This window comes from Hypanus sabinus, chromosome 14 (assembly GCF_030144855.1).
Source record: "Hypanus sabinus isolate sHypSab1 chromosome 14, sHypSab1.hap1, whole genome shotgun sequence".
In the NCBI taxonomy this organism is placed as follows: Eukaryota; Metazoa; Chordata; class Chondrichthyes; order Myliobatiformes; family Dasyatidae; genus Hypanus; species Hypanus sabinus.
The window spans coordinates 44603581-44616136 of record NC_082719.1 but is presented as its reverse complement, the minus strand read 5'-3'; the positions used below and the strand labels follow the sequence as shown (position 1 = coordinate 44616136).

Genomic DNA, 12556 nt, shown 5'->3' with positions numbered 1-12556 from the left:
TTTACACCCAGCTTCAAGCAGTAGTTGGAAAAGTACCTAAGCAAGATATGTTGATCGTCATGGGAGATCTGAATGCCAAAGTAGGCAGCGATAACACTGGCAGGGAGAGAGAGATGGGCCAGAATGGTTTGGGGAATATGAATGAAAATGAAGAACTCCTTACCAACTTCTGTGCCTTCAACAAACTGACCATTGGAGGTACCCTCTTTCCCCACCAACACTGTCACAAGATAACCTGGGTCTCACCTGACCATCAAAGAGAGAACCAGATTGATCACATCATAGTCTGCCAGCGCTGGAGAAGTTCATTGAAAGATGTGAGAGCCGAAAGAGGAGCAGATATTGGATATGACCACCATTTGGTTGTTGCAAAGCTGAAGATGAAGCTGTCAGCCAAGAAGAAGCAACAGAACACATGAATAAAGTTTGATGTTAGAAAACTACAAATGGAAGAGAACAAGAAAGATTTCCACATCGCCTTGCAAAACCGCTTTGGGGCTCTTCAAATAGAGGAACAAGATGAGAGAACAGCGGAACACGCCTGGATTACCGTCAAGCAGGCCACTGTAGGAGCTTGTGAAGAAGTACTGGGAAGACCACCTGTCAACAGTAAACGTTGGATCAGGGACGAGACATGGCAGAAGGTGGAGGAGAGGAAAAAGCTCAAACAGGAGTTGAATCAGGCCAGAACCCAGCAACAGAACCAAATCGCCGCCAACAGGTAGAGTATGATGGTCAAGGAGGTGAAGAAACAGCTCAGAAAGGACAGGAGATCATACTTCAATGAAATAGCAGAGCAAGCAGAAACAGCGGCCAGTAAAGGGGACCTCAAGGCACTCTACACGACAACTAAACTTTTGAGAGGGAAGAAAAGCAATTTCAACAGACCTGTTAGAGACAAGACAGGCCATCTGCTCACTTCAGTTGAAGATCAGCTGGTGAGATGAAAAGACCACTTCCAGGAAGTATTGAATAGACCACCGCCACAGAACCCACCTGACCTGGAGCCTGGAGACCCACTCAACATCAATATAGGTGAATTCATCAAGCAAGAAATTCGAAAAGCCCCGAAAAGCCTGAAGAACAACAAGGCTGCTGGAGAAGACAACATTCCTGCAGAAGCAATGAAAGAGGGTGGAGAGGTTATGGTGGACTATTTACATATACTGCTGAATTTGATATGGTGAACAGCAGAGATCCCATCAGATTGGAAGAAGGGTCTCCTTGTGAAGCTGCCAAAATCTGGAGATCTTTCACTGTGTGGCAAGTGGAGGGGGATCACCTTGTTGTCCATTCCTAGCAAAGTTTCTCACCAAGGTCATCTTGGAGCGGATGAAAGACGCCATTGACCAGAGACTTAGAGATGAGCAGGCAGGGTTCAGGAAAGAGAGATCATGCATTGACCAGATAACTACACTTAGAGTCATTGTGGAGCAGACAATAGAATGGCAAACTCCACTATATGTGTGTTTTATTGATTTTGAGAAGGCATTTGACAGCCTGGACAGAAAGTCAATGTGGAGCATCTTACGACACTATGGTGTACCGGAAGAGATGGTGAATATCATCAAGCAGCTTTATGATGGCTTCTCATGCAGGGTCATCCATGATGGGAGACTATCCGAAGAGTTCCTGGTCACTACTGGAGTCAGACAGGGATGCCTGCTGTCGCCTCTACTTTTTCTTGTGGTACTCGACTGAACTACAAGAGCATCCTATGCTGGCTCAGAGAGAGGCATCCAGTGGACGTTAACAGGGAAATTGGAAGACCTGGCATTTTCAGATGATCTTGCTCTTCTCTCACACCGGCTTCAAGATATGCAGATGAAAGTAGATTCCTTGGGAGAGACCTCACAGCAAGTAGGCCTTGAGATCAGTCAGGAGAAGACCAAAGTTCTACACATTAATAACAAACAAGAGGAGCCATTATGGATTGAAGGACAAATAGTTGAAGATGTAGACAAATTCACCTACCTCGAAAGCAAAATCAGTAAATCAGGAGGTACAGATGAGGACATCAGAGCAAGGATTGGAAAAGCCCAACAAGCCTTCACAACCCTGTGACCTGTTTGGAGATCTACGGCCATCTCTGTCAAAACTAAGCTCCGTATATTCAGCTCCAATGTGAAAGACATCCTGCAATATGGATCTGAAACATGCAAACCAACTGCAACAAGATCCAGACCTTTCTCAACAAATGCTTCCGGCAGATCCTCCGCCTCAAGTGGTACGACAGAGTGTCAAACCTACACCTATGGAAGAGAGCAAACCAAGAGCCCCTTGTATTCCAGTTAAGGAAGAGGAAATGGAAATAGGTCGGCCACACCTTGAGGAAGAGCCAGTCGAATTTCATTTAACAATCACTCGAATGGAATCCACAAGGGAAGAGAAGAAGTCGCCCAAAGCAAACCTGGAGGCGTAGGCTTTTGGCTGAACTGAAAGCCGCTGGCCAAACTTGGGAGACTGCAAAAACATCTGCTAGAGATCGCAGAAAGTGGGGGACTTTTGTTGAGGCCCTATGCTCCATAAGGAGCGAAAAGGATTAAATTAAAAACTAATATTTGAATAATCTTGTAAATAAGATATTAAGTATTCTGTTTAAATAATTCATTATAGTTATACGTAAAAATCCATGAGTGTCCTGATTCTATCACGTGATGTGTGCGCCTCACTTAAAGGGGAAAAAATGAAGTATACAACGTATATCCCAACTCTGTTTTCCTTTGAATTAGTTTAGTGTTTTGAAGTTACAAAACGTAACACTACAGAATCTCATCTACTTCCTCAGAGCATCACTGCATGACTTTCTGCGCTGGTTCCTCACGTTTCAGTTTATGTGTGTATGCAGGGAGTTGGAGCACAGCCTACTGGTTTAATTTGGCAAAGTGAAGGTGGTTCAGTAGGCAACTTTGATGGTTGTTTGGCAATGGTCAATGGTGCCTACATCCCTGGTGGGACAGGAGACGTGCTGGTAGTATTTTAGTAACACACTCTTGAAGTTGACCTGGTTGTAGATACCGACAATGAAGGGGGCCTCCTTTCACAGCTGTTGAAGTTTCATTGAATGCAGGCTTCACACCCACCAGGAATGGGATGTACAGTAGATTGCCATCAGGGTAGCCGAAGCGAAGTCTCGCGGCACATAGTTCTCTGTATACATTGTTTTATTTATTTTTACTAATTCCACAAGAGATATTTTGGGGAATGTTTTATTTATTCTTTAAGGATAAATATCCATTATCCAAACTCTTATAATGAATCATTTGCATTTAAAATGATTCCTTCAATATGCAGCTACATTCTATAGAACTCATTTTTTCAGGTAATAGTATATGCAACATTCAATGATCGTTCAGATGTCAAGTACAGCTTATTTGCTCGTATCTTTTCTATAAGTGCCTAGATTACAACAAAATTATGTAAAAATAGCATGAATTCCACCCATACTATCAAATTTTAATCTTTGTTAAGGTATTTTAAATAAAAACAGAAAATGCTAAGCACACTGGTCAGGTCAGGCAATTGCCTATGGAAGGAGAAACGGAGTTACATTTCTGGCCAAAGTCCCTTTTCATTAGGCCTTAAGTGTTAATGCTGGTATTTTTCACAGATGTTGCCTCAGTTGCTGCGTGTTTTCAGAATTACAAGTTTTTTTTTAATTTATCGCAACTGCTGTTTTTGATTGAATGACTCATGAAAATATTGGATGAAGAGATGTGAAAGTTTGGTCATTTCTGCTTGATACTAGTGGATGCCAGCCTGTGACACTGAGCCCCTTTAAGAGTTGATGTCTTGAGAAATGACAAATCTGAAGGTAGGAAAGCAAATTGTTATAATTTAGGCATTTATGAATAGGATTCTTCATTAGGAAAGAGGCAAAAAGACAGTAAATCTATTATCCATACAAATGTAGCATAATTGTCAAATTATTGGATTAACAGCCAGAGTTCTGGATTACTATTTCAGAGACGTGTGTTTGAAACCCAAATTGTGAAATTGAAAAAGTAATTAAATCGGGATTTGTTTGAAAAATAAATCAGCTTGTCTCATGAATGTTAACTGTGAAATAATCAGAGTGGCAATAAAAACATTTTTCGGTTCATGAGATGTCATTCACAGAAAGAAATCTGCCTTCTCACAATCTGACCTAAACCAAGGCTCACTGATGTTGCTGACTTTTAACTGCTTCCTCACATCTGGACAATTCTGCATGGACAATAATGTTAATACTAGAAAATGATACCCGCAACATCCACATTCTGCAAACAAAAGGGCAGAAAACTGCTGATTCTTGAATTAAAAATAAAGATAGAAAATGAAACACTTAGGTCAGGCAGCATTTGTGAAAGGACAAATTTAAAGTTTCGGGTCAGTAAACTTCTGTTGGTACTAGAGGAAGTGGTTATAGGAAATTCAGATACATGACATCCACTGGTTCTCCTTCATCCATTCTGCATATTACATCTTCAAAAAGGCACTTAAACAAATATGATTAGCATCTCATAAATTAAATCGATTCTGCTTAATCACGATTTTCAGTATCTTGCTACCACAATCCAGAATGATTTTAACAGATGTTTATTATTCCCTAGTTTCTCTTTTTTTTTGAATTGTAGCATATATTTTTATATTACATGGCTTATCCAACTGCCAGGTTCAGTGCTTTAGGTTAAGAATCAAATGATAATGGATTTCAATATTAATAATCCATTGATAGCATTATCATCAGAATTTTTCAAGTGTGGTGACAAGGTGAGAGCATTCCTGAGTTGAATAGATTCGTGAAATTAAATTAGCTTTATTGAAGAAAAAGTGTAAATTAACTTTTTATAGAATATTGAGCGGAATTTATAGCAGTTGTTAAATAATTGGTATTGTCTACAAGTGCTTAATATCATATTAAAAACTCAAATATTAAATGCAACAGCTTTTATTTGAAAACATCTTTTAAAATATAACACTCTGGAAAAATAAAGCACATTTGATAATAATGTACAAAATTTCAGATTTCAAACCATTAAAATTATAAAAACATTTTACAAAGAATTTACAAACTTCCAGTATTTTGTTGCATCTCTTTGAAAAAAAGATAAATGTATAAATACTGAAATATTTTGGTCCATGTAGCAGATACGAAAGGTGAATATAGTCTAAAGATGGTAATATGTGATTCTGGTTAGGAAAAATGCAGTTTTTAAATTCAAGAAAATTAATAATGAACCTTTCAGTGGCAAGCAGCACATTTTTATTTCAAAAGTACATTGCTCAATATTTTTAACTTGCAAATGATTGACAAAATCTGAACCTCTGAAATTAGCAACCATGTTGATTTGTTTATATGACAGTGTATCTCAAATGCAACAAAATATTGTTTTTTATATTTTAGGATACAAAGGTATTCCAGTTTTGTTAAATCAAATTTGTCTGCAGCCTGAGTAAGGTAATGGGGCAGTTTAAGTTGCAGTGGAGATTCTGATCTGACTCTTGAACATATTAAAGCTGTTTGAGTTTGAACCAAACGACTACAGTATCAATTGCCACTGGATGCAGTATTATTTCATCCTAGTGCAAGCCCTACATTATTAGAGCCTAGGGAATCTCAAACGCGTATCTTAATGCACTTTAACTGGTTTTAACGAGAAGTTAATCTATACACGTTTGAAAAGCCTGTTTTCTAAGCAGACCACCATTACAGAGTCATAGCTCCCTTGGGGCTGATCTCCACAATGCACAAATGCTTGTAATTGCAGCATTGCTTCAATTTCACTGATTTGTAAGGTTGTTATCTCTGGTTAAATGAGAAAGAATGAACTGATACTAACTATTATTAGATAGGTGAAGACATGGCAAACTAAAATTTTGAAGCTAGGTCATACTGAGAAACTCTTAAAACCATAGAACATTACAGCACAGAAACAGGCCTTTTGGCTCTTCTTGGCTGTGCCAAACTATTTTTCTGCCTAGCCCCACTGACCTGCACCTGGCTCATATCCCTACCTGTCCTCATCCTGTACCTTACAGCTTACAAAGTTAACAAGTATCTCGATTTTTACTTATTTATCTTTTAAAGATAGACAACTGAGAAAGGGTGAAAAAGTACTGAGTTGGAATAAATAAGGAACTGCAGGTTTATAAACAATTATTCTTAGAGAGACTTGTAAAATTATTCTTCCATCATATTCTAGCAAATACTATAAAACATTTTAAGACAATCTTAAAAAATCAAATTTTTGTTACAATATACTATAATTCTACATTCTTCTCCACAGATGTTGCTCAAATGTTTCTTGCTTTTTTTTGTTTCTATATTAAAAAAAAACAGCCATTTAATGAAATAGAATTTATAACTCAAGAAAGCTCCTCAACAAGACAATAAATGGTGGCTAATACTGCCAAGGTTAAATCTCCCCCCCCCCCACCACCCCCCCTCGGCACTAAGAATTCCTTGATAATATGTTTCTTCTAGTGTGTTCAGAAAGTGAGTACTTAATTTAAAATTCTTCTTACAGGTCAAAAGTAAGTGAAACAATGAATGAATACAAACAAAGGCTTTTTAAAAAAATCAATATTCTTGTCTCTGCACTTAAGCTCTAGAAAGTGATTTACGAATAGTAGTAATTAACTATTTCCTATGCTGGAATTGAACTCCAAACTCCAGCATCTGAGATGTAATATAACACAGTGATACCCATACACATTCTATAACAACAAACAGATTCAGGTATGCAGTATTCCATACAACCTGGAAAACAAGATTTCTTCTTTGCATGCTAATATTACAAGTACGAATCAGTACTGAGTTCAACTCTTTACCTAAATACCCATCTACTTGACCACCTCACATCATGCATTAAAATCATGCATTTTGAATGCCCACAATATAGCATGTGATTTTTGCACTCAAATTTGTTATCTCTACAAATCTTACAATCTTCTAATGCTGATTTTTGAAAGTTTAGCCGCAAGAGGGGGGAAGGAAAATATCTCCCATGTCGGTGATGTGGAAAACATGAGTGTGGACCTTACAGATGCTGTAATCATGACTGATTTCAAGTGAGACAAAGCTAGTTCCAGTAGCTACAGCAGGGCTGTCTGCAAAAAGGAAAGTCATCAACAGGGTGCCATTCAACTACCTCCTCTCAGTGCCTGAAGAGCTACTCCCTTACCTGGATTCCACCCAATGGACATGATCTTACTGCATGTCAACTCCAAATGCAATGCATGAAGCACCATCAATCATGGGCCATTTTCTTTTAATCTCACATAGGCCTCAACACTTATTAAGAGAGTGTATGAAGCATTATTTTCAAATTTTGTTGTCTGCAGTAATTTGCCATCGTGAATGAGACGTGTGATGAAGACTTGAAAGATGTGCCACTGTTCAGATCATACTATGCAAAGTAAGTACCCAACATTTCTCTCAATCTTTCATACAAAAATGTTGCATCTCATTGTAACCAGCAAGTGGAAAACAGTTGAATTTACACCAGCTTTATCCATCAAGCTGCCCGTGTGGAAGTTCCAAATCATCATCAACTCATTAACTGAAGCATTAAACAGAACAATCTCGGCTTTAACATTTGCAAAACAAAGACTCTCTACCAAACCAGAGCCCACTGTATAACATCATTCTACAATAAAAGTTCACAATGAGACCTTGGAAAATGTGCACCAATTCTTGTATCACAGGAACTACCTGTGAATGAACGCAGGTTATTAAATATCATTTTATTTATTTAGAGATAGAGCGTGGTCTAGGCCCTTTATGCCCTTGGAGGGACACTGCCATAGCAACCCCCGACAACCCCAATTTATCAATAACCTAATCAGGAGACATTTTATAATGACTAATTAACCTACCCAGTACATTCTTGGACTGTAGAAGGAAACCCACGTATTCCACGGGATGGCCATACAGACTCCGTACAGAGGACATCAGAATTGAATTCCAAACTCCAATGTGCAGAGCTGTAATAGCATTATACTAGTTGCTATGTTACCATGGCACTCGCCATGGTAGCAATTGCTGAAAACACCACTGCCATCAGTGCACCATGGTCTTCTAAGAGAAATAATGTTTGAAAAGCAAGACCTTGAAACCAGTACAAAGCTCATGGTCTGCTGGGCACCAGTGACCCCTGACTTTCACAGAATTGGACCACTTATAGCAGAACATCAATGCACTGGAGAAGTACTGTAAGATCTGTAAGATCCTTTAAATTCATTTGTAGCAAAAGCAAACCAATGCTAGTAGCCTCTCCTAAGCCACTATTCCCAGCATGAAGGCTATAGTTATTCCAAAGAGTAAGCCACTTTATCCAAATGCAAGACATCATACTCACAATAGACACAGTATTCCCCACTTTGTCATGATAAGAGACCACCAGGAGAACAGTAGAAACGATTCTAAGATATTCCTTGAATCTTTTCTACTGATAGGGTAAGGAAGTCATTTTTTCCCCAGAATTAAAGTATTGAACAATAGAGAACACGGCTTTAAGGTGTGAGGGAGTAAGTTTGAAGATGATTTAGGTGACTTTTTTTGTTTTACACAGAGTAAGTCGCGGAAGCTGATATGACATTAATATTTAAGAGCCATTTAGGTAAGCAAATGAACACAGATTGGTGCGATATACACCATGTGCTGATAGGATTAGTTAAAATTGGCACAGACATCCTGGGCTAAAGGGCCTATTCCTGTGCTGTCCTGTTGTCAAAATCACTCTGTAAATATGAACACCTCAATGATTCATCCAAACTGGTCCATGATCTTTCAAAATGAAGGAACAATATTGAGAACACAGAACTGAAACAAAAAAAAAAATCACCCTGGAAACCAAAGTGCTGCCCAAGGAAATGGTATATTGCAACTTTAAAGTGCTGCAATATAGAATTTGGGTCTGCCTTCAAATTTCTATCGGTACTAGACAACAGAAAGATCAGCTAGAGCATTGAAATATGAGAGAATTTTTTTGCCGTTTACTCCTATGCAAAGTATAAAAATGCCTTCTACTTAATATGCAGGTTGAAAAATAGACAATAATATGTCTTGGGGAGAAGCAACTTGATATGAAAATTTTAATTGTTAAAATGATCATGTTAAAATCAGTATTCCAGCATTCAGTCTTACCACTTTGGAATTTTGGAACTCTGGAAAAGTCATTTTTTTATATTTAAAGATATTTAGTTGTGCAATTCAAATATAATATACTAATGCTATGTACCTGTGATGCTGCTCATGTAAGCTTTTTTTACTGCACCTGTGTAAGTATGTACTGTGTATATAACACAACTTTGACGAATCAATTTGAACTGGTGAGCATCAGGCTATAAATGGTTATAACATATTTTGTCAGAAAAAAATATTAAAAGCACAATTCTTCTCATTCACAAAATGTGGAAGAGAGAAAGAAAAGGCTGGAAATAATATTTCTGCGCTTGGTAAGACTTAAATAAACAGGGTAAATCTCATTTCCTTATTGCATAGTTTGAATCTAGTTATGAGCAGTTTTATGACCTTAAATTGCCATTGTGGTGTAAATGTACAAAACGTCCACTTTAACAAAATGCAAACTTAACTAGTCATTACAAATCAGGACTTGTGCAAACTTGCCAACTGAAATTCAAACTTCAATTAAACTGCTAAAAATTCTAATGGATAAAGTGAAAGGTTTTCATAAGTACTGTCTTTTGTAAAAATTACAACATTAATTCAGATAAGTAGTGCTGAACCAAGTAGAGCTAGTCCCAGTAGCATTTTCTTTTCTGCACTGGAACTTTACTTTGAGGATGAAAGTAACATAGAACACACCGCCCAATGCAAATTACTTGACTGAACACTTTATCACCAATCCTAACCCACCCCCCACCTCAACAATTACAGTGTCAAACTTTAAACCAAAAAATGTATTTTTATTGCTTTATAACAGCAATAAATAACATATCAGCAGAGTGAAGAATTTATAGTTAAATCTTGAGTGTCACATTTACAAACATATTCTTTGTTAAAATCTTACAAAGATTAAAACTTAAGTTTATGAATCCTTAAAAATACTTAGAATTTGCACACAATTTCTCAAACTTTTGATCCACTTGGTTTTACTCCAAATCAGCAAACAACTTTGCAGTTGGGCAGCTTCGTGGATGGCAGAGCAGGTTCAAAGGGCCAGATGCCTACTCCCGCTTTACTTCTTACAGTCTAATGTAAATCACTTTTAATTACAACATGCAATGGAGTAAATTTACAATCCCAAAGTATTTCAGAACAGGCAGCTTATGTCCTTGTATCCCAACGTTTCAAATCATCACAAATCGAAATAGAGTTCATGAAAATGAAAGCAACTTTTGAAAATCCAGTAGGAGTTAAACTGATATGCCTAAGAATAAGAAAGCAAGAATTTTAAAGACTTTGCTGCATGTTGACTTTAAAAGCTTCTGTCTTCAGTTATATGTCCTCCCTGAGTGATGTTGTTTAAAAAAAACACACTACTATATCCTTAAATGTTTGATATAGTACACTAATGCTATCAGGCTAAGTGAGACAGTGTTATACTGTCAGAATAAGAAAGGAAGCTTCTTGTCAAATCCTTCACTTCAACTTGATTTTTACAACACCTTGCTGTGGCTCTGTAAACCTGAAATAAATCAAGCATGCAATTAAAAAGTCAATAGTTACCAACTGTACACCTTTTCACACAGTTGCATATATTATTTGAGGTCTATTTAGTGGTTTAACATCTGAAAATTTACACAATTAGGATTAAATAAAAATGAACACCTATGCAATATTAAACACCAATAATACAAAACTCACACAAATATGTCAAATTTATTATCATTTTCTTTAAAGTTCCTTTCGTAATCAATACGGTTACCTATATATTCCTTATGTGAGATTGCACTGATTTATCAACAATTTTTCTTTGAGGCCAAAATTATTAACAATGTTGAAGCACTTTCAGAGTTTACAACAAGGAGACAGCTGTCAAATCTCCAAAACACACATCGGGTGGAAATGCAGGAGAATAGACACTGAGCCAAAAAAAAAACAAGATTAGAATGACAACTTAAATCTTTGATTGTAAAGATATAAAGACTTACTTTTTTTAAAAAGGGAATCTGCAAAGGTAAATGGGATTAAAGAGAACCAACCTTAAAGGCCAAGGTTATTTCTTGCTGATTAAACTGAAATTAAGATATACAAACGCCTGGATTTTGAAGACAAAAATGTAAGAATGGGCACGTCTTAATCTGTTACCAGGGTAAACTTACATTAAGCCTCAGAGGAATCTGAAGAGTTAAATATGAGGGATTTAAAATGCAATTTATTTTGAGCACCTGCAGACAAATGAAAGCTGAGGTGATGGGCAGCAGAATGAACTTAAATTGGTAGAATATGTGAATGATTATATTTTGCAGTTTATGAAGCATCACACAGGCAAACCGTGTGTTTGAGATTGTAATGCATCAATGTTTGTGTCTGGTATGAAAAAACACTAAATATTCGGGCTTACATCAGGTTCAAATTGGTCCCAGTCAGATTGGATTTAAATCTGCTATTTCAGCAGACTATAGGGCCCCCTAATTCTTATCATCACGATAGATTAAAAATAAGTCAATCAATTAAGGCAATAATTGATAGTCAAGTTAATTTTTTTTAAGTATTAGCACAGATCTTGTACCTGAAATTCTGGCGTTTGAGGTAGTCAGTAACAACAGGTTTAATACGTGCTACACCTCCCTGGCTGTGACGCCCTCTCCCAGTTATGACAGAAAGGTAAGCTTTACCACCTTTTTGCTGGCATTCTGAAAAGAAAAATAATGTTCCGAGCAAATCATTTAGTTAACTAGAACTTAAAAGTCCAATCAAACAATGACATAAGAATTTTAATAGACTATTATTTAAAGCATTATTCCAAGAAAGCAATTCATTCTGTAGAGTCTTAGCTAGATAACAATTATTTGATTTCAACTGTTACTTAAACTTTTAAAGTATAACGAAAATACAAAAATAAAGAAATTCAAATTAATCCAATCACTGCGTGGTTATTTATGCCCAAGTTTTATTCCTACAATTATACTCCACTTAACCTCTACCAAGACTGCTGCTTGGTTATCCCTTCCTCATCCCTTTTCTCCTACAATCCACTCTCCTCTCCATCAGATTCCTTCTTCTCCAGCCCTTTACCTTTTGCAGCCACCTGGCTTTACCTATCACCTTTCAGCTAGCTTCCTTCCTCTCGCCCACCTTCATTTATTCTGCATTTTTCTCCTTCCTTTCCAGCCCTGAAGAAGGGTCTCGGCCCAAAACAACAACTGTTTATTTATTTCCATAGAGGCTGCCTGACCTGCTGAGTTCTTCCAGCATTTTGTGTACATTATACTGTTGTTTATTGACTTCATCTCCACCTTCAATACTATAAACCCGAGCAAACTCATCTTCAAATGCCTAGTCCTGGTTCTCCACACCCCCCTCTGAAACTGAATCCTTGACTTCCTGATCAACAGACTGCAAACTGAAGGGATAAGCAGCAACACCTCTGCCAGAATCATTCTC

The 12556-nt window shown here is 37.3% G+C and overlaps 1 protein-coding gene across 1 annotated transcript in view; it reads right to left on the bottom strand.

Annotated features, from left to right (window-relative positions):
- Positions 1-3210: 3210 nt before the first annotated feature.
- The window catches only part of n4bp2 (NEDD4 binding protein 2), a 71749-nt gene continuing 62403 nt past the window's right edge, over positions 3211-12556 (bottom strand). The window contains exons 15-16 of the mRNA XM_059989068.1: positions 11682-11805; positions 3211-10634 (exon numbers count right to left, since the gene is read on the bottom strand). Of these exons, the coding sequence (XP_059845051.1) occupies positions 10589-10634; positions 11682-11805 (170 nt within the window). The 3' untranslated portion in view covers positions 3211-10588. The remainder of the gene's footprint in view (positions 10635-11681; positions 11806-12556) is intronic.